The sequence below is a fragment of the Malus sylvestris genome, chromosome 2, assembly GCF_916048215.2.
Source record: "Malus sylvestris chromosome 2, drMalSylv7.2, whole genome shotgun sequence".
Classification (NCBI taxonomy): domain Eukaryota; kingdom Viridiplantae; phylum Streptophyta; class Magnoliopsida; order Rosales; family Rosaceae; genus Malus; species Malus sylvestris.
In genome coordinates, this window is record NC_062261.1 from 27,173,119 (window position 1) to 27,195,844 (window position 22,726).

The 22,726-nt window shown below is 35.6% G+C and overlaps 2 protein-coding genes across 4 annotated transcripts; both read left to right on the forward strand.

Annotated features, from left to right (window-relative positions):
- The first annotated feature begins 1,993 nt into the window (after positions 1–1,993).
- On the forward strand, positions 1,994–12,983 carry LOC126610485 (uncharacterized). Of its 3 annotated transcripts, none has more exons than XM_050278589.1 (13): positions 1,994–2,536; positions 2,639–2,716; positions 3,434–3,591; positions 4,254–4,326; positions 5,676–5,743; positions 5,917–6,169; positions 6,512–6,646; positions 6,751–6,857; positions 6,953–7,006; positions 7,093–7,176; positions 8,649–8,812; positions 9,199–9,346; positions 12,967–12,983. In XM_050278589.1, the coding sequence occupies exons 1-12, from the start codon at positions 2,251–2,253 to the stop codon at positions 9,338–9,340; spliced, it is 1,602 nt and encodes a 533-aa protein (XP_050134546.1). In that variant the 5' UTR covers positions 1,994–2,250; the 3' UTR covers positions 9,341–9,346; positions 12,967–12,983. The 3 variants fall into 3 exon arrangements, with proteins under 3 accessions (XP_050134546.1, XP_050134536.1, XP_050134527.1); XM_050278579.1 differs by lacking the exon at positions 12,967–12,983 and adding an exon at positions 9,418–9,771; XM_050278570.1 differs by lacking the exon at positions 12,967–12,983 and having other exon boundaries at positions 9,199–9,771.
- LOC126610497 (uncharacterized) lies at positions 12,971–17,998 on the forward strand. The gene is made up of 3 exons (XM_050278595.1): positions 12,971–13,021; positions 16,882–17,147; positions 17,237–17,998. Exons 1-3 carry the CDS (start codon positions 12,976–12,978, stop codon positions 17,579–17,581), a joined length of 657 nt encoding a protein of 218 aa, XP_050134552.1. The 5' UTR covers positions 12,971–12,975; the 3' UTR covers positions 17,582–17,998.
- The last annotated feature ends 4,728 nt before the right edge of the window (positions 17,999–22,726 follow it).

The window sequence follows — 22,726 nt, forward strand, 5'->3', positions numbered from 1 at the left end:
ATAATCACTAAAGGGAGAATTGAAAGTAAGTTTCAATTCATAATCGATTTGAAATGGTTTTAATCGCCCACTGCCTCGCTAAAAGGAACCTAATGGATCGCACACCATAAGAGGTGGAGATTGGAGATTAAACGGAGATGAGTAAGAATGATTAAATGGTTTAATCATTTATTTATGGCAAGGATTAATTAATATGTTAATTAATCAAACGAATAAGTTCGTTAAAAGACCTCGGGATAGTTTTGGACGTTTAGGCCCAATGGGCTTCGAACGTCAAGCCCATTGACTTAGATTGTATGACAACTTAATGAATAAAGATTCACAAGGGCATAATAGCCCAATAATATCCCAATGGCCGGCCATGAAGTTTAGGGTAGTGAACTTGGACTTATTTACAAGTTTGCCACTCAAATGAATAAAGGTATAAATATGACTTTATAGCTAAAATTCATTAGGGGTTTGTTTTGGAGAAAATTGGAGAGAACATGTCTCTCCATTTCTCTCTAAAGAGGTTGGCCACCTTGGGGGGTGCTTCTTGCAATCCCACTACTCCAAGGTCACTCATTTCTTCTCCAATCTAACCTTGGTGAAGAGACTTAGAGGTTCCCTATTTTGGGAACTTGGAGAAACCTATTCATCCATCCAAATCCATAGATTTATTATGCAAGGAATGAAGGCCCTCTCTTTGGGTGATTAGCCTTTGCTTATGCAAAGAGGAATCTACAAAGGTACAATTTCAACTCACTTTGTTTTGAGTTGAGTTTTGGTTCACCAATCTACTAGGCTTTGAATTTCTTGGTTAATGTTTTGTTTTTAAGTGCATGCTAGCATGATTCCGCCTTTAATTGTTAATTGCATGCTTATTGATGTTGCTTAAATGAACATGTTTTCACAAAATAATCCTTCACACCTTGGATCCAAGTAGGTGCATGTCGTACAGACCATGAGAGGGTTCGGACATGCTAGTCATACAGACCACTAGAGGTGGTTCCGACTAGTAGATGACCTTAGATTACGCGCGCAGATGATTGATGAGAGAAGCACTAGAGCGTATCATTACACCATTCTTGTCGTACAGACTACTTCAGGTAGTTCCGACTTATGTGCAGAGTAGTGCCGTATAGGTCACTGTGGTGACTCCGGCTGGGTTGGATATTGAGCTATGAAATTAACCGTACAGGACCAACTGCAGGGTCTCCGGTTGAATCATTATGTCACCTGTTATTTTGATGCATCCATGTTTTGTTATTGACATTTATGGCATGACATATTCCTGGATTTGTGATAGATTGGTGATTTGTGACGTATGAGGTTTTATATATTATTATATTATTTTCTGGGAAGGTATACATGTTTTATAGTGAGGGGTTAGAAATGTTTAAAATGAAATGTTTTGGAAAACTTTGGTTTTATTGACCCACTCAATTTTGTTTTTGCGCCCCTCTATGTTCTAGTTAGCAGTTGGTGGCTCACGAGGTTTTCTTCGGCGTTCTGACAGACTTCCTGCATGTAGGACTCACCTGCGGGTGTTGTAATTTAATTATAATCCTACTTGACTGCACCTAGTTTTTATGCTCTGAAATTGTGTACTGCACACTTAAACTCACTCTAGCATGCTAGTTGGGTATTACTGCTAGTAGTTGGTTTTTATTCATTCGTATTTCTCATATCCTTTGCTTCCGCATCGCACTTTTGGTTACATCACACTCACGTAATAGCCAGCACGCCTTGATTCTAGGATCGGGGTGTGTCAATACATATATAGCAACCCCACTAATCCAGGAGAAATCCTGGCCTAAATTTGCTCCAGAAATGAAGTTTTTGCTCCAGAAATGAAGTTTTGGGTTAAAACATATATTTGTCCTAAATATTAGAGTAAGTTGAATTAAGTTTAGAACCTAACATTTGAATTTTCTCTAAGAATTAAAGTATGTCTTAAAAGGACTTATATTTTATCTAAATCGCACGTAATAATAAAAAAAGTAAAAGAAAAAAAGAACCGGTGTCATCTACCGAAAACCAAACTGAAAAAAAGTAGCAAAACCCAAAAAGACTCCCCTGTCCCCTGCGACTGTGACTCTGCTGCAAACAGGAAGACGAAGAAGAAGAAAGAGCAATGAAAGAGCAACCGAGACACCGTCGTTCTCCACGACCCGCACTCTAACCTCCACTGCCACACAGTTCCGAGCTCTGAGATTTTCCCCCATCAAGATCCACGATTAAAGAAGAATCGGAGTCAAAACGACGCAAATGTTGCCGCGCAGGTTATCCGCCATTTTCGGAGGCCTCGGTTCGAACGCCAAGACAGTGACCAGCGAGCTCTTTCCGACTCTCAAGCTCCAAACCGACAAGGAAGTCTACAGGCCCGGCGATCCCATCCTCATCACCATCGAGATTTCGAACCCTAGCAGCAATGACGGTTCGGCGTACTCGCTCTTGATCGAGCGCCTAGGGTTTGAGATTAAGGGGATTGAGAAGCTCGATTCTCAGTGGTTCGCCACGCAGAAACCGACGGCTGGATCCAGACAGAGGAGAGGTAGAAACAAATGCAGAAAAGCTGAACGAATTGTATTATTTGATTGCCTTTTTTTGGCTATTTACTTGTGTGTTTGTGTTGTTTGTTACGTGAGACGTTTAGGTGAATATGTGTTCATGGAGTGCTCGACTCCAGCCCTGGTTACCAATCAGATTGTTTCACCCGGGGGTACGAAATCATGTGAGTGAAGTTCGTGACTTGTGAAATTTTCGATGCAGCGTTGTTTTCGTGTATTTTAAGTTGTAGATGTTAGGATTTAAATTGAGAAATATCAATCGATCTATCGTATTTGTTAGAATAGTTAGTGTTTTTGTTGTTCTTTTGAATGCTAAATGGACTTCATCGAAGGTGGTTAAGATTGGTCTTAAGAATGAATAAGATACTGAACTAGGGAAGGTAACATGTACTCTGTAGTAATAAACCAACGAGCCGCCAAAATTAACTCAAAGACTAGTATTATAAAGCAGTGGGTTCAACAATCTTACATCTCATTACCTAAGAATTCAACCACGATGTTCAGTAATCATCCCCAATCTAATCAACTGAGAATCTGCTCAAAGGATAAACCAGAGATTCACATTAGGAAGGTTGAAAAGCAGGAGAGATAGAGAGATCGCGAGAGAGAGAGAGAGAATGGGGTTTGGGGGAGTGGTTATCTGAGCTACTTAGTTAAAGGACATTCTACAAGCACTACATTAATAAGAGTTTCATTTCTAAACAAATTTAGGCTTGTGCTTTATTGTTGTCAAGGGAGTGGTAACATGAACCTGATCTATTGATTATAAAATTTTGAAAGGATGGTGACATGGAGCTTTAGCTTATCTTAAGAAGAGAATTTATGTTGGAATCGTTTTCGCTGTAAACTTCTTTTCTGTTAATATTCAATGTTTTCTGCAGATGTGGTGCGGTCGTTGCTGGCCCCCGTTATACCACCATCGTACAAAGGTGCTACCCTTCGATATATGTACTATGTTAGAAGTACAATGTCTGGACAATGGCTGATATTGGAGAATGCCCACTCTCGTGGAGAATCAGTGAAAGATTTTCCTGAAATGGTTGGTTTTCTTTGACTTATTATGATGGCTGTTGACATGACTGTTCTCCTGTATGATAGATTTGGCACTGCTTTATTGTATTATTATATTTTCTGCCTCTGAATATCATAGCGTGCTTGTATTTCACCCTGATAAACTTTGTTCTTTAACAAACTTTATACATGATTATGTTGATTGAGAAATGGGCTTGTCAATTTGATCATGAAAAAAATATTCACATTTGGAGGGAACGGGAAAAGAAAAAGAATTGGGCTTGTCAATTATCCTTGTGATACATTCTCTGAAGCATTCTTTGCTAAATTTGAATGGTACATTCGGACTATTCACTAATCAATTATAAGAACGGAATCTGGTCAAAAATATTCCAAGGGCTTATCTGTAGTTATCAGTATATGCAGTAATCATATGCTCTATATTTTCATCCAGATTCTGTTTTAAACATAATCAACATTTTGCATCCGTGGTTGTCATTATCAAACATGTGCTTATGTCATACATATGTAAATATACATAGAGAGTTGTGTTCACGTGTGAGTGTGAATCTGTACTTAGGTAGATATTGGTAAAAATACCTCTTCCTGTACATGCTAGTCTTCTTTTTCTATATTGAGGTGATATGTCCACATTTTGATGTGTGAACCTCATCAAGTTTAAACATCCAGGAAGCTCGTGTTCCAGTACTAGTATGGGTCACTCAGAAAACCAGTGGATTGGGAATGGAAGGTCTTACAGATGGTAAGTTTTTCCTTTATTTTTGTTACTCTGGGATGTAAACCTGTGTGTCACTGCTTTTCTCTTGGAAGTTCTTTTTAGGTTCAAGATATGGCTTGAAATAAATAATTTCAGCCTGAAATGAGTAATTTTGAAGCTGAATTGAAGCTGAAATGAGTAATTCTGATCATAAGTAAATCATAGTATTTCATGCATCAGACTTGGAAAATATATTGGAATTGAGCTTCTTATTCATCGTAGATCATTTATGAGAGCCTTATTGGATGCTCTATGTTATTACATGGCATCTTCTGTACTAATTGTTGGGTTTTTGACTCAAAATTAGGATGATGCAATAAATTAGGTTTGTGTTACCTATTTGGTTTTGGTGTCCTATTTGGGTTTGGTTTTGACTTCTTAGTTAGTTTCCTTGGTGGAGAGATTTTGTTAATTACCTATTTGATTAGGATTTGGATTTATTTCCTATTAGGATTCTTATTGTAACCTAAGTCCTATGCACTATAAATAGGACCTTAGGGTTAGTGTATTTTGTGTGGCTCATTCGTGTGGCAATTTGGTGAGAGTCAATTTGTGAGTTTGTGAGTTAGAGAGCAATTTGGGAGAATCTTCTCCATTTGTTTGAGTTCTCTACTTGTTTGGTTTAGGGTTTGTGATTTGTGGGATTTGGGTTGTGAGAGTTTAAATACTCTTTTGTAATCTCAGTTTGTTTAGTGAAATTCCTTGTCGTGCTTCGCTCGTGGACGTAGGCTTTACGCCGAACCACGTAAATCTCTTGTGTTAGTTTGAGATTGTTTGTTTTAGCTTTCACCTACAACGTTGATATTGGTACTTTGTTAGAATTCGCTTCCGTTTGCGCATAAAGAATGTTAGAATTCGCTTCCGTTTGCGCATAAAAGTACAACACTAATTGTATTTATTAAATGAAAGCATTACAATAAATTAGAACTGTCAACTTGGTGATGTGATAGAATCAATTTTAGAAAAAAAAGTAAAGATTCCTGTGCCAATTTCTTTAATGTAGGTAAGATCTCTGTCAATTGTGTAAGAGTAGTAATTAATTTGTGTTACGGTATGTAAATGTCGCAATTCAAGTTCTTTTGGGCAATAGACAAGCCCTTGGATACTGCTCTTATAATACAGTTTCGTCTTTTCTCAAGTAATTATCCTTGTACCAGTGAAGTGTAGTCTACACTAAACTCTGTCTTATTTTCGAGTTCCTGCATCTTAATCATTTTAATAAATTTTTCTGTTTTTAGATATATCCATTTTGGTTTGATATACATGTTTTGAAATAATAGTCTATGCATGTTGGATACTGTTTTGAGATATATCTGTCAATTATGTGTTTACAGGGATTGTACCTTCTGTAACCATCCAAATGGATATGTATTGGAAAGAGATGGATGGGGACTCTGATTGGGTATGCTCATATTACCACAATGTCTTTCTTCATTTATATGTTTCTAGGAATTTTCAGGCATGCAAAGTCATTATAGAGTTCCCTATTTCAGCAATATTTGTCTCTTGAGTTTCAAAATAACAAATTTACTCATCCATTTTATCATTAATAAGGTGAACTAATTCATCTTACAGGTGAAAGCAAACGAAACATATGATGGGGTTGAAGAAGGGTATGAAAGCTCAAGGGATGAGATCTCATCCGTTTCTTCATACAATCCCATGAAAGAACATTTAAACAGAACATTCGGAAGTTCACTATCCTTGCAGTCCCAACGGTCTTCAAATAAGGATAATGTCTATATTGAAGGAGAACGTACAAGTTTATCTTCAAATCTTGCAATCCCACGGCTCTCTATGGCTGAAGTCTTATACGATACTGGTGCTAGTGAGTTCTATGACCACCTAGAAAAAGCTTCAAGTCCTATGTTCTGTTCTTGCTATTTTCTGTGCTCATTTCCAGAATTGTTTCTGTGTTATTTCAACCATTTTGCTGAGTTATTGTCATTGTTTCTGTTCCCTTTTATTTTGTTCAATTACTATTGGCATTTGTTCAGAATTTCCTTTCACTTCCACTTCCAACTCCCATTCCAATCCCACTACCTCTACCACTAACTCTCTAACCTCTTCGATATTCATTTCATTGAGAGTCCAATTCCATTTTGTATTTCCTTACAAGATACTTGTCAGAAGTTTAGCCTTCTAATTGGCAAATGACTTTGTCAAACAGATCTTTCATTGCCCCTGATTTCATCTGCTATTGGCTCTCCAAGCCAGCAGCAGAATCTCACAAAGCAACTTTCTTTGGATGATGAAGCAAGGCCATCTTCTTCACCAGCATCTGGAGCAGTTGAAACCTTAGCATGTAAATTACTGCACTTCTTATTCTTCTTATACATCTTCGATGCAATTGTTTCTGTTTTTGTAATGAGTCCTTGAAAACTAATTTTCTGTGAATATTTTCTGCAGCAGAGGGCTTCATTCGAGGGAGGTCATACAATATCCGGCTGGATGACCGAGTTCTGCTTAGATGTTCCCCAAAAAATTCTGATTCCAATTATTACTTCAGTGATATGGTAATTTCGTTTGTTTATAGTTTCTCGTCTGCCTGTTTTGCATCATTTTCTTTATCTGGTAGTTGTGAATGTTCTCTATCTCTCCATGGAAATAGATTGGTGGAACTCTTACTTTCTTTCATGAAGAAGGAGCTAGAAGATGCCTTGAGGTAGATGCAATTTAGAAGTAATATTGAAATCAATTATGGTGTTTGGAAAAGGTTTACAGATATCACTGCCTGGCTCTGTTTTTCAGGTTTCTATAACATTGGAGATTTCAGAAACTATTAGCCGGCGCTTTGTGCATCCTTCTCGGAGGAATTCTCCCACAATTACAAAGGTATGACTTTTTTTATTTCTAGCTATCAATTGAATGAGAAGTGCTTCAAAACCATACCTAAACATATGCCAATTTATTGAAGTTTTAAGGAACAGTTGTTAAGAGTTAACATCAATAGCTTCTAGTATCTGGGATTAGTTTTGTTCTTTTTCTATGTAGGTTTTGACATGCAGTTGACACAGACCCTAAGATACAGGAATGGGGAATTAATAATGGGTAAAAATTGATTTTGGGATGTGAAGTAGGTGTATCTTTCAAAAACCACAAACAACCCTGAAATGGAAATTGCTTCCAAAACCTGGAAAGAATGTGCTCTCGTTTGAGGTCTTATTCACAACCACAAGATTTTGAGTTGATTGGGTGTTGATGTTCTCATAATCAAGCTTTTTCTAGGGCTATTGAGAAGTTTCTACAGATCTAAAAGTGTTTTGTTCAGTTTGAAGACGGTCCTTCTATGTGCTTAGGAAATATGTTTGAAATGTTAGGCCAACTCTGAAAGGGTGACTTCAGTAGCCATTATCACGTTTCATTGTACTTGAATCAGACTTTGATAAAATATTTAATAATGAAATCTTTGGTCTGTAGAAGGCTTGGGTTGTTCTGTGTGGTTCTCTTTGATGATGTTCATTTGATTCGTGTTAACTCTGCACTATGTTGTATAAAGTTAGGGACATAGTTTGCTACAAAATACCTTTTAATAATAGCGGTTAAGCAAAGTAGGTTCTGATGGGTAATGGTTCACACATGAATCAAAGTTGTGGGGGGTTGTATATTTTCTGTTTGGTCATCAACTTTGGATTGAGTTTTTGGATGTAATATGAATGCTGGAGTGTGTAAAGAAGGGGTGCTATGCTGTATTTCTTATATTAATATAAGAAACGAAAAAGAAATGAAAAATAGGAAGTTTGGAAAGGAACGCAGCGTAATTTCATCTGTACTTTCAATGCAAATGCACCTTGGAAAGAACTACTGCTAGTTTCTTGTATTTAATTTTCAAATGAGAGGTTACTAACCTTTTAATTGGACTGCTGGTTCTTCTTTCCATATTATAACTATGTTTACAAATGAGGAAGGCAGGCAATATCTTTGAAATAAAGCAATTACAGAAGCTCATGTAATGGATATAAATCATCGTAAACCAAAACAAATTTACCATGTTTACTTTCCTCTCTGATTTATTTAAGGGTACATGCAATCATGTACAGAGGTCGGTCTTCTCTACACTTGTTTCACCGTAGAAACCAACCTTTCATATTTTGAGCTTTGTATACCATTTTATCAAATCATGTTGTGAACTTTGCATATTGGTCAATAAAACCACATTGCTCCATTTATTAATCCTGGTTAATTTAATTGATTATAGAGTAATGGCAGAGAATCAATCAGATGTTAGGTTATGAAGGATTTTTACTGGTTACATATTTTAATGATTTTGTTTTGTTATGCTTGACGGATCTTATTTAATTTTGTAGATCCAGAGTGATCATTATGAGGTTGTTGCGGACTTGGTGCAGACAAGTTTTCTTTTCTCCATTCCCATGGATGGGCCTATGTCTTTTTCCACTCCCCATGTTTCTGTACAATGGGAACTTCGATTTGAATTTTTTACCACTCCGAAGAATGTGGATTGGACCAGGTATGACCGACCATGTGGAATCATTCATAAGCTTCTTATTTCTGACCTATAGATTAAACTGCTGCAAGAGGTTGTCATGCTAAGTTCAGGATTTATGAGTTTTTATTTTCGTGCTTATTAGTATGCAGTTTTTCTTTTTTGGACAAACAATAGCGTTAGTGGGTTAACTTGTTAAATGTTTGGGGTGGGGGGGGGGGGGATTGAGCCCGCACCAGGGTGTACATGTATTATTGCTTATATTTTTATTTTTAAGAAGATAAGGTTACAGCAAGTGCCAGTCAAACATTCCTAATAAACCTATTGTATTTGCATTTAATTAATGTCAATGTACCAGAGGATGTACTAATTTCAGCTGTTTCCAAAATCCTGGATTCTTTTTGCTCCAGGTACGAGCATCCTCTTTTGATAGAGGGTAGAGACAAAAGCGAGTGGGTTCTGCCAATCACCGTGCATGCACCTCCAGCTGTGGGACCCACTGGTCACGCCCGAAATGAGAAGTCTCTCTTGGGAAACCTTGTGGGTGCCTAACTGAAGGTAAGAAACCTGTCATTTGGAATTTTGAAGTAGCTCAAGAAACCCTGGTGTATCATATAAGTTTTTTATAGGGTCTCTTATATGCTACGCTCCGAATGTAGCATAAACTTGTACTTCAGTAGCAATGGTGATTTATATTTTTTTTTGTACTTGGTGCGATGGCAAGTGCCTTCGCCCATGAGCGGTAGGTCTCGGGTTCGAGACTTGGGAGCAGCCTCTCCATAAATGGGGGTAAGGCTAGCCGACATTCATCTCTCCCAGACCCTGCGTAAAGCGGGAGCCTTGTGCACTGGGTATGATCTTTTTATTGATTTTAATTTTTTACGTTCTAAAGTTTCATTGAGGTGGAACCGGCTGTATATTTTTCATAAGTATGAATTACTTGAATTCTTTGAAATAAAAGGCAGAGGAAATTCATTCACACATCTTCACAAGATTATAAAATTGTAATCCTTTCGGCTATGTTTGGGTTAGAAATTTTTGTCCTAAGCCCATCTCTAATGGAAAGGGCTAGGTTCAAAAAGCTAAAAAAATGACTTGATTTGTTAAAAAACTCATCTCTAACTAATGATTTGGCCAAAGGGGCATCATGCTGGTCAAATGTAGCTCCCTTCTTAGCACCTTTTTGAGGCTCAGCTCTTTAGTTGCAACAATTGATTCAAATTCAACGTTTAGATTTGAAAACATTCAACGGTAGTTTAATTAAATTAACCAACAAATTTAAAGTATAAACTTAAAACTAATAAATTATTGAAGGGATTAAACATAGCTTTTTCGATTGGAGATGTTATATGAGTGATTTGACACTTTTTATTTAAAAATAATTTTTTACAAAACTATAATTCTAGACTGGGTTATATTTAGCCATTTCAATTGGAAATGACATAAGGAATTGAAGTTCAGTATGAAAGAGAGACACTTCAAAATTTTAGATAGGATGGATTAAAATGCAATACATGATAATCACAAAAGTTGCAGGTAGGAGGGATTCAATTTGCAATCACACCTGTCAACTAGGCCTTTGTAATGCACGTGTGATGTGCGTTTCTACTCCCTCGTATCTACATTTTGTTATTCATGCTTTAGTGATTTGGCCTCAATCTCTCGGCACTTGAAAGTCTCTCACACACACTTAGATTATTTAGTGTAAACTATTGCTCGAATAATTAAATAAATAAAAATTAGGGTTTAAAAAACAAAGTGAATCAACTCCTCGAATATGATGTGATTAGAATTATTATTATTATTATTTTTTTTTTGAAGAAAAGATTATATTTCATTTCATTCCAAAATCAGGCCAACTACAAAGTACAAGGAAAAGCAAGATCCTCCACAAGGAGATCACATATGATGGTTGGAGGACCTACATTCTCATATTGTGAATGTGTATTTTAGTTGGGAAATTGAATCTAAAAGCTTATTACAAACCCATCAATTAAAAATAGTCTTGCTCCAAATTTATAATCTCTACTAACCCTCTTTTCCTAAAATACTCCTAACTAAGTTTCAACACCCTTTTGACGGTATCTCGACAGAACCACGGAAGCCTTGATGCCTTCTTGAGGACATCTTGATAGAATTTGGACAACATATTAATTAAAGGAAAACTAATGAAAATGACTTGAAAACTTTGAGTTTTAATGATAAGGAAAAAATAAAGGGTAAAGTGAATAGTACCAGGATTGACTTTTTAGTGTAAAAATATGGTTTTTCGTTAAAGTGAACAGTACCGGGTGCTTTTCGTTAAAGTTTCCATTAATTAAATCTTGACAACATATCGAGATCAATTATATAAATCTGTGAAAATAAAAGGAGGCACATGACCTTAAATACCTTTCAAATAAAATATTTTTTCAATCAGCTATTCATTTGAAATGACAAAAGCATGATCTCCCCAGATCGAAATTCAATTAGAGTAAGTCGAACCATCAAAAACAGAGTCGGGCACATCGATCTAGAAACGTTAGAAGGAAAAGAAATTTCTCGTTGGTCCAGATAGATACATGATACTTAGTACTTGATACATGATGTTTGTTATTAAAAATCAGACATAGATATTTGATACTTGTGAAACATGACATTACTTTTTATTTCAAAATGAGAGATAAATAATGTCAAGTTTGTGTATTACGAAGAGTCTGGAGTATAAAGTGATGACCTTCTGAGTGATGCACTATTATTAGTTTGGTGATAGCTTAATAATAGTACTCTTGGATATATACGTTCTTTTCTCGCAAGGTTGCGAGTCTCATTTCCTATATAGGGGGATAAACTAGACTGGATGTGAACTATATGGTTTGATTAAGATTATGCCACTTTGTGTAGGTGAGTGGGAGAAGTAGGATTTTATCTCATAAATAAATCAAACATTAATCCACCCAAATTAAGTTGATGGATTGATATAATATTAAATATTAATCCACCCAAATTCGACATTCCTTAGCCAATCCAACGACCTTCAAAGTTCTAGACGTGCAAGGTGGTTCAAGGCCTTTGTTTGTGTTCGAAGGAGAGTGTTGAAATTCAAACTTCTTCACAAGAGGTATAAACGTTCTTCTACTTTATTTATAGCTTCCAACAGCCACTAAAAAAGTTCCTCTCTGTAAACACAAGGGTTTATTAAAAAAAATGTATCAACCTAACCAACCAAATCAGCGTTCTCAAACCCTGCCTTTGTTGCATGTCACTAAATCCTCATAAACCTTTTCCGGTGATTTTAACGCTGTACTTGAAAAGGTTTGGCCGAAGGGCAGTGCTCTCCACATAGTTCATCTCACTCGGTTTCAAAGACCGTAGTTAGGGGAGAGGATCCTCGCCGGATCCTCTTTGTGAGGATTCTGGAGATCCTCTAATCATATTCGTTCATCATACATTGTGCGGTCAGAAATTATTGTAAATTTTTTTTATTTAAAATTGAATATAAACAATATCTAATGAAAATTGACAGCACGATGTAAGATGAGCAAATATAATTGGAGGATTCTCAAGATTCTCACAAAGAGGATTTGTCCAGGATCCTCTTCTCGTAATTAGGACCTAAATTTATTGTATGCGTGCAATATGTGACTTGCAGATTTTTTTATGTAAGCAACATAAGGCAAAAACTGTCGTCCAAATTCCCATTTTACCGATATAGACATAACGATAAGAAAACATTACTCTCTAGTTATCTTTAACAAAACTATTCTTTAATAAAACTATTGATATATAAAAATGGGAAGGGATCTCCATTTTCTTATAAAAATAGGGAATAGTTGTTGGGCTCACACCACATCGGACTTTAACCATCCGAACCATCTATTTTTTAAGTTGCACATCATAGATCATCATTGCAAGATATTAGCTAAATTAGAAATATTTAAGGCATTTAATTGAATTCAAAGAAATTGACACACACTTTAATTTCTAAGAAACATTGAAATTTCATTGTGATAATTAAATAGGCAAACAATTTTAGATGTTGAAATTCGATGTGAAATGAGTCCACAACTAATCCTCATTTACAATTACATAATATTCATGGATGTAACTTTAGTCAAAATATAGTGTTGTGTCACTTCTGCCTCCCATATTTGTGTGGGACATTAATGAATTAAAATGTAATACATTGGTACTTATAGGTGCAAGAGATGTACGTCGCAGATCATGCATTGCTTCAAACGCGAACGATATTAGGTAAGACTTAATATTTCGTCATAATTCTTCTATCTACTAATGACATAGCACAATGACGTAGCACAATTTAATGCATGCAGAAACTGCACCATAATTCTTCTATCTACCAATGACATAGTACAATTTAATGCATGCAGAAACTGTACAAAACCAACTAATCAATCGTATAAATCTTGGAAAATAAAAGGGGGCACATAACCTTAATAGGGAAGTGTTATTGGCACTTCAAAAATCTCATTTTACACTCCTCACAAGTGTATTTTTCTTTTTTAATATAAAAAGTTTGGAGTGTATAATGAGATTTTTGGAGTGTTAATAACAATTCTCTTAAAATAAAATATTTTTTCAAACAGCTATTCATTTGAAATGACAAAAGCATGATCTCTCATCGAAGAGAAATTTTTAGTTGTGACGGGAACACAAGTAGTACACCATGTGTTTTAATAGGAATGATGGGAAATTTTATTTTTTAAGTTATTAACTTTTTAGCATACATATCTCATCATTTATTGTGACACGTAATACCATTCCGTGTACCGATCACACAGAAAAATCTCTCTAGATCGAAGAGAAAATTCTCTCCGGATCGAAATTCAATTAGACTAAGTCGATCCATAAAAAAAGAGTCGGGCACATCGATCTAGAAACGTTAGAAGGAAAAGAAATTTCTCGTTGGTCTAGATAGATACATGATACTTAATACTTGATACATGATGTTTTTTTTTTTTTTGGAAACTACTTGATACATGATGTTTTGTTATTAAAAATCAGACATAGATATTTGATACTTGTGAAACATGACATTACTTTTTATTTCAAAATGAGAGATAAATAATGTCAAGTTTGTGTATTACGAAGAGAGTCTGGGCTATAAAGATGACCTTCCGAGTGATGCACTCTTGTTAGTTTGGTGATAGCTTAATAACAGTGCTCTTGGATATATACGTTCTTTTCTCGCAAGGTTGCGAGTCTCATTTTCTATATAAGGGGATAGACTAGACTGGATGTGAACTATATGGTTTGATTGAGATTATGCCACTCTGTGTAGGTGAGTGGGAGAAGTAGGATTTTATTTGATAAATAAATCAAATATTAATTCACCCAAATTAAGGTGATGGATTGATATAATATCTCCTAATTATCTTTGTATAATTAGAGGAAAATCAAGAGAGATTCAGATTGGAATATGCTCGGGATTTCTTTGGGCGATTTGGGAAGAGAGAAATATAAAAGAAAATACAAGCTTTTCATAGTTCACAATATTTTATTTAGGTCTTTAGGGCAATCACCACATCCCTAGGTTTTGAGAGGTGGAGAACAAAGGAGAAATTCGACGTACAGTAGCCAATCCAACGACCTTCGAAGTTCTAGACGCGCAAGGTGGTTCAAAGCCTTCGTTCGTGTTCAAATGAGAGTGTCGAAATTTAAACTTTTGCACAAGCGGTGTAAATGTTCTTCTACTTAATTTGTAGCTTCCAACAACCACTAAAAAAGTTCCTCTATGTAAATACAAGGGTTTATTAAAAAAAATGTATCAACCTAACCAACCAAATCAGTATTCTCAAACCCGGCCTTTGTTGCATGTCACTAAATCCTCATTAACCTTTTCCGGTGATTTTAACGCCGTACTTGAAAAGGATTGGCCGAAGGGCAGTGCTTTCCACATAGTTCATCTCACCCGGTTTCAAAGACTGTAGTTAGGAGAGATGATCCCAGAGATCCATCAATTACATCCGTTCATCGTATATTGTGCGGTAAAAAATCATTTTAAATTTTTTTATTTAAAATTGAATATAAACAATACTTGATAAAAATTGACCGCACGATGTACGATGAGTGAATGTGATTGGAGGATTCTCGAGATTCTCACAAAGAGGATCCGGCGAGGATCCTCTTCCCGTAGTTAGGACCTAACTTTACTATATGCGTGCAATATGTGACTTGTAGATTTTTTTGTGTAAGCAACATAATACAAAGACTGTTGTCCAAATTCACATTTTACCAATATAAACATAACGATGATAAGAAAACATTACTCTCTATTTATCTTTAACAAACTATTCTTTAATAAAACTATTGATATATAAAAATGAGAAGGGATCTCCATTTTCTTATAAAAATGGGGAATAGTTGTTGGGCTCACACCACATCGGACTTTAACCATCCGAACCATCTATTTTTTAAGTTGCACATCATAGATCATCATTGCAAGATATTAGCTAAATTAGAAATATTTAAGGCATTTAATTGAATTCAAAGAAATTGACACACACTTTAATTTCTAAGAAACATTGAAATTTCATTGTGATAATTAAATATGCAAACGATTTCGGATGTTGAAATTCAATGTGAAGTGGGTCTCAAAACTAATCCTCATTTACAATTACATAATATTCATGGATGTAACTTTAGTTGAATTAAAATGTAATACATTGCTACTTATAGGTGCAAGAGATGTACGTCGCAGATCATGCATTGCTTCAAACGCGAACGATATTAGGGAAGACTTAATATTTCGTCATAACTCTTCTATCTACCAATGACATAGCACAATTTAAAGCATGCAGAAACTGCAAAAAACCTGTGAACCTATGTATCAAAAATCCTCTTCGAGATATTCCGCACATTTTAACCAGTTGAACTTGAATCTCAGTTTTTCACCAAAAGTTTAACCCTTAAAAGATACGGAGCGTCATATACGCCGGATCATAGTACAAGTCTCTCATTTGGTGGGTTGAATGAGATTGGACACTAGGGATATGATTGAATTAGCAGGGATGGGTCACATAATCCATGCGTGTGGTTGGGTTACATAACCCATCATATTTTCTCTTATTTTGGATTTGTAGCCAATCCAATCCGTGTTACAATTTTTCTCACCAAACATTGGGCTACACGTTCAGTTTAATTGAAATAACTCATCCTACCACCAAATGGGGCAGTGTATTTAGTTTTGAGTACACTAATATTTTGAATATCGGTCCCATTCAATGGATTGAAACGTGCAGATTTGCAGTGCTTTTAGACTATTAGTAGGTAGCAGATGATGCAACATATGCTGCTTCGTCTTGGTTAAGAGTAAGTCCAGCGGGGCCTTTAGCCCGATGGACCGTGGACAAAACACGACCAAATCGCTGGGGCGATCAAGTCCAATCCATGCGGGCTTCAGCGCCAGAGGGGGCTCAAGCGACAAGCCAAACATGAATCGCTGGCCCGAGAGCCCGAGATGGAAATGATGCAATGCTGACGTCAGGGCGACATTAGCCATGTTTTTGTTTTTTTTTTCGCGTCATGCACGTGCACTTCAAGCACGCATGGGGGCGCGTCTCTGACATGTTTTCAAATGTGGAGCCCGCGACGCAGATTCTGAAAGGTTACCATTGGCTGGGACACGTGGCACCTTCGTGTCTGTTGGATTTCAACGATTACTTTTTGTGAACCATTGGATTTCCAACGGTAAAAAAAAATTCAAACTTTCTTTAATTTCAGCCATTGAATTTGAAATCAACGGTCCATGTTATTCATCTTTATAAATTAAAAAAAAAAAGAATAAAAAACAGTAAAAAATTTTGAAATTTTACCGTTGTGCCACGTGGCACAATCTGGAGGGTTGGGTTTCAATTTTTTTAATCCAACGGCATAAATTAATTATGTGAATAAAAATGTTATAAATTAATAAAAAATCTGAAAAAAAATTTAAAAATTAAAAAAAAAAGATTTTACTTTTCTATAAATACATTTTCATTATCATCTACCTTACACCACAATTTCATATTTTCTCAAATACTTTCAACCATATTCCAATCTTTCTCTCAAAGTTTCAATCCAATTGGTTTCCAACAAAATGACTAATGATGCAGGTACGAATTGGACGCTTATTGAAGCTGTTACGTTGTGTTCTAGTTGGGTTGAAGTTACTCATGATCTGATTACAGGTTATGAGATGCAGTTGCGAGAAATGTGGAGTCTTATTCATACCAATTATCTTGAGAAAATTGGTGGAAAAAAAACCAAAGAATTGATGTCCAGTCGTGGGAGAATACTTAGCCAATCGTTTAGTATGTGGAGAGACGCCTTGACACAAGTTAGTAGTAATCTTCGAAGTGGGGAAAATTTAGCGGATCAGGTAACAATATATTATTTATTTCTTTGTACTATACCCAAATTTACCTTAGCTACTTTGATTATAATTATTTCTTCTCCCGCATTGTGTAGACACTTCAAGCACAAGCTTGGTATAATGCAAAAAAAAAAAAAAACAAATCATTCAACCGGTGGGAATGTTGGAATATTGTCAAAGATTGTCCTAAATTCAGAATTGTGCCTGTTGGTCCAGAAGTTGTTATGAACAGCACTCCTCTACACTCTACGCCTGATCATGCCTCGCATGTTCATGAAGATGACGCAGAAGAAGTGCCGAAAACGCCCCTGAACAAGTGTCGGGGTCTTCCCATTATCCAATTAGGCCTCAAGGTAAGAAGTCTTCAAAGAGAGAAGGGAATGCTTCTAAGAATGATTATGCAAAATATATGGAAGAACTTGCTCGCCAAGGTGAATTGACTTTGGCTTAGGAAATAACTAAATTTGAGGCTGATAAGGCTAGAAAGGAGGCAAAAGTTGTAGCTGCTGAGAGATTATTTCAATCTAATGAGAGAGAAAGAGAGCTACTTAGGCAAGAAAGGGAAGAGATTAAAGAAGAAAGAAGGGCTCAACAAGATTGTGATATTATGAAGGAGCCTTTAGAGGGGAAGTCACTGAATTCTAAATATTTTTGGAATTCGGAGAAGGTGGACGTGGTGCGAATGAGGCATGCAAGGGAAGCGAGAGCAAGAGGAGATGGTCCTAGCACCACAAGAGGAGATGATCCTAGAACCACAAATTGGTTAGGTGATGATTTTCCATTAACAAGGGACTAGGGAATTTGTTTTTAATCGGAGCCCATAATTTTCCAATCACTTTGGGTTGTAATTTCTTATTTATTGAATAGAGTACTTTATGTTGTTTCCAATTTATTGAATTTAGTACTTTATTTAAACTAAGAGTATATTTATTTAATTTGGTAATTTATTTAAAATAAGAGAATCTTTATTCAAAGGACTTAAACACACCAAATAAAATTACATAAACATACCAAATAAAAGTACAAACACACTAAAAAAAAAACTCACTAAATGAACTTAAAAAACACACCAAATAAAAACAAACACACTAAATGAACTTAAGTATCTTGAGCTTGTTTCAATTCCCACTGGTGCTCTATCAAGTCAATTTGCTGAGCATTGTGCATATATGGGTCCTGAATTGCAGTATATCATTGAATGAGCCTTTCATTGTAACGTCCATCCCTTTGTAATGGCTCGTGTTGCACGGGTTCTTTGGTGGCGTCATGAGCACAATATATTTGTGTTCTGGAATTGTTTATCGTGTTTGGCTCATATTCATCAACGACATCATAATTGTACTCATCTTCCACAATCATGTTGTGAAGAATGATGCACGTCATCATGATGGATCGAAGTGACTCTAAATCAAACATTATGGCAGCACCCTTGACAATCGCTCAACGAGCTTGGAGGATACCAAAACAACACTCCACATCCTTCCTACACCCCTCTTGATAGCTTGCAAAGTGTTTTTCCTTTGCACTTTACGGACGTGGCACTGTTTTGACAAATGATGACCACCTTTGGTAAATTCCGTTTGCTAGGTAGTATGGCCCGTGGTACTTATGTCCGTTGACCCAGTACGTGACTCTTGGTGCTTTTCCTTGCAGGACATCGTTGAACACTGGGGATTGGGTAAGGACATTAAGGTCATTTTGAGCCCCCAGAACACCAAAAAGAGCATGCCAAATCCATGTATCAAATGATGCCACCACCTCCAAAATGATACTTTTTGCTCATTTTCTATCCCTATAAGCTCCTTGCCATGCACTTGGAAAAAAATTTCATGTCCAATGCATACAGTCGATGGTTCCAACATCCCAGGAAAACCTCGCATCTCGGCCTTCTTCAGAAGCCTTTGCAAGTCCATCTCAGAAGGTTTCTAGAGGTACTCTGCAGTGTAGAAATATTCAATTGCAGAGCAAAACCTCATCAGGGACTCAAGAATGGTTGATTTCCCCATCATCGCTATCTCATCCACTTGCTCTACAGATGCTCCATATGCAAGCATCCGCAAGGCAGCAATAATTTTTTGCTCAGGAAGAAGATCCATAACACCAAAAGCATCATTCTTTTGCACAAAGTAAGAATCATGGTTGCAAACAGTAATCATGATTTTGTTGAACAAATGTCGTTTCATTCTAAAACGACATCTAAAGTACGTATCAGGGAATGCACTGTTACAGACAAAATAATTGTTCAAGAGATTCATACCTCATCGTTGCTTGCTTCTATCAAGGTTTGCGGAACGGCTGGGCCTGCAGATCTGAGCCACAGTTTGGATGACTCGACGAGAATGTGAGGCTCTTTGGCTTCTTGTTTCATCATCTCTCCTTCTACGCTCCTCATCCTCTTCGTCTTCCATCTCATTTTGGGCCACCTCGAGATTGAACATTTCTTCCCCTTACTTAAACAATTCTTTCTCTTGCTCCTCAATTTCCCACATCCTTGAAAAAGAAGACATTGTAAGAAGGAAGCAGAAACTATGAATAATGATAGAGATTTTAATTTTGGTGAAGAAGGAATCAGAAATTATGAATAATGATAGAGATTTTGATTTTGGTGTGTGATTTCTGGTTCTGGATGGTGGGTTATATGGAGGAAAAAGAAAGGATTATGTTGTAGATAATGCCACGTGGCATGCTGTCATTTGTTAAAAATCTGATCGAAATCTATCCTCAAAGATTGTCTTCATATTGTGACATGTGGCGCGACATGATTGGTTAAAAATCTTATCGGAAATCTATCCTCAACGATTTTGAAAAGGTAACGACACGTGGCACGATGACATTGGATAAATATCTTATCGAAATCTATCACCAAAAATTGTCTTCTCGGATAATGACACATGGCGCAACGAGAACAATTAAAAATCTTATCTAAAATTACAAATAAAATTATTTTGTATTAATTTATAAAATAAAAAATATTAATATTTTATTGCCTATTGTCATGGCTATTCAATGTAAGGGTGGAGATGTAAAAGGCAGTTACTGTTCATTGGAGGCTATTCAATAATGACTTGCCCTAAGGGGCATTTGCAACGGTGGAGTTGCTCTAAGTAAAGAGGGCAACACCGCAATACCTAGCAAAAAATAGATCGGAGTCAAACTCAAAGCCATCGGTTTTGTTCCCTAAAAAGTCATAGAGTATGAGATCAAATTCTCAATAAGATCAAATCTTTTTTTTTATTACATGACGGAGATTCCTTTGAAAAAATTTGGCGTGTGCAAAAAATTGCTCTACTTAACTGAGATATAGCTCTTGTAATACATATTTTATCATGTAAATAATTTCTTTGTCAAGTTGAATATTACAGGATCCAACATTATATCCTTTTTGAGATGAATAAACTTGTTGGTCCTACACCTCATAAATAGAAAATGGTTCCTACCTCCTCTCGTGTTAAAAGAAATAATAGAAAAGGAAAATACATGTATTGAGGAAACAATCCCGACTTGTCTATACACAATGCAGTCTATCTTTTCATAATTTCTTATAACGAATTAGGTTTTTAAATAACGTACAAATTGAGTATACCCTTGCCATACCATATACGAATACATTTTGTTTAGGGATATGACAATAATACTTTGGTTCAAACTTAAGCCCTCTCATCTACAAGCGAAGGAGATTACCACAAAACCATACTAAGTTACGGTAAAAGAAAATTTTCTTCATATGTAAGCTCTTGATAACATTACACCATGGTGGTAAACACTTTAAAATTAATATTATAGAAAGAGAAAAACCGAATAATAAATGATACATCGTTGACATATTGACAATTTTATTGAATTTTTTAAATGATATGTCGTTGATAAATGAGGATATGTCGTTGATACAAGATTGTAGTACCTTGTAGTTGATATGTCATTCATAAATTTGACCGCATTTTTAGGGATTGTACATCGCTGGTATAGTATTCACCGGTGTTTCTCCAACTATTTTCCCACGTCCAAGTTGGTCCAACCATACTACCCGAAATGATACTATATTAAATGTGAGAAATAATTTCTTCTCTTAATTTTCTGAATATCATGCAGGAGAGGAAGAATGGAAAGTTAAAGAGAAAATGCAGTTAGAATTTATTATAGCAGCAATACATTGTTTTCATTAACCTAACCACGTTTGAGATTTTGCGAGCATTAATTGCGTGGGTGTTGATCGGCATGTTCTTCGACACGTTGATCGTGTGTGATGGATCCGTTTAGGAGGGCGCAATGTTAGGACTTGGGTAGGGATTCACACCCTTTCAGTTACCGTAGCAATCCGTGTCATCAAGGCAAAAACTTTGGGGTCTCATCACAAAGGTTTCTTGGATATGATTTAGAACTATTTTTTATTCGTTTAATATCTATTTTAGTTCTTTTTGTTTTTTTTGTTAATGATAGACGAAAAATACATAAGGGAAGAAATGATCAAGACATGGGATGAAGGATAATATGAGATATAGAATAAGTATTCAAGAAAAATAACACATAAAATGAAAGCTAAAAATTATTAAAAAATATGTTGTTTTCACTTTTAAGATTTTGTCTTTGTTTATTCGTCCGTTATTTTTGTTGCTCTCTCCCATCACCATTCTTTATACATCATTTTTTCCCCTATATACTACTTTTCACATATCTTCAATACAGAAAGTAAAAATAAAAAATAAAAAACGAAATGGTTATTAAATAGACTTTGGGTTTACTATTTTTTGTCCACTCTTCTTCGTCCCTTCTTCTCTCTATGTATTTCCTCTCTGTCATAATGCAAACAGTTATAGAACCGACCTTTAGTTTTCTTTTTCTTTTTTTTGTCAATCAAAGGTTTCATAGCAAGACATATGTAACTTGAATTTACCACTTTGAAAAAAAAATTGAATTACTTTAAATAATGGATAATACTTGGATACCCTCATGTGGGGATGCACATATTCCTCTGTTTGCGTATAATGTATTTTAACTAAATAAAATCAACAGTTGAAATCTTTCAGTTTATTAATCTTTAACTAAAGATCACTTCTACAAAAAATCATTCGAATTGGATATCATTTTATCTTCCAAACATATCATATAAATGAACGGTTCATCATGAATATATTACTTGGTATCTACATCCGCGAATTAGAGATCGTTGATTTCAGTTTATATTCTCAATAGGCCATCATTTAAAAAAAAAAAAATCCTACAAGTTGTAGTTTAATGAAGTTTGAGAAATAAAAAAAGAAAAAAAAAAGAAAAGCAATGTAAAATATAGAAGATATTTTATCCTCACGTATAATTAGAGGGTAAGGTTGTCCCGTTAATTTTTTTTTTCTAACTCCGTTCACGGCTCACATTACTTTTTTGTAACGATTGACAATAAAGACAGTAAAAAGTAAATATAAAGAGAAGATCGTAGAATACATTTGACTTATGTTTGGTGCTCTTTTGCATTTTCATGTATTTTAGTTTTGCCTCAATAAGATTGTATTAATTTTGGCTATGTTGTAAACATTCCTAGAATAAGTACGATTGTGTAAATCCTAGATTAGATTTGATTCTAGTTATCATTT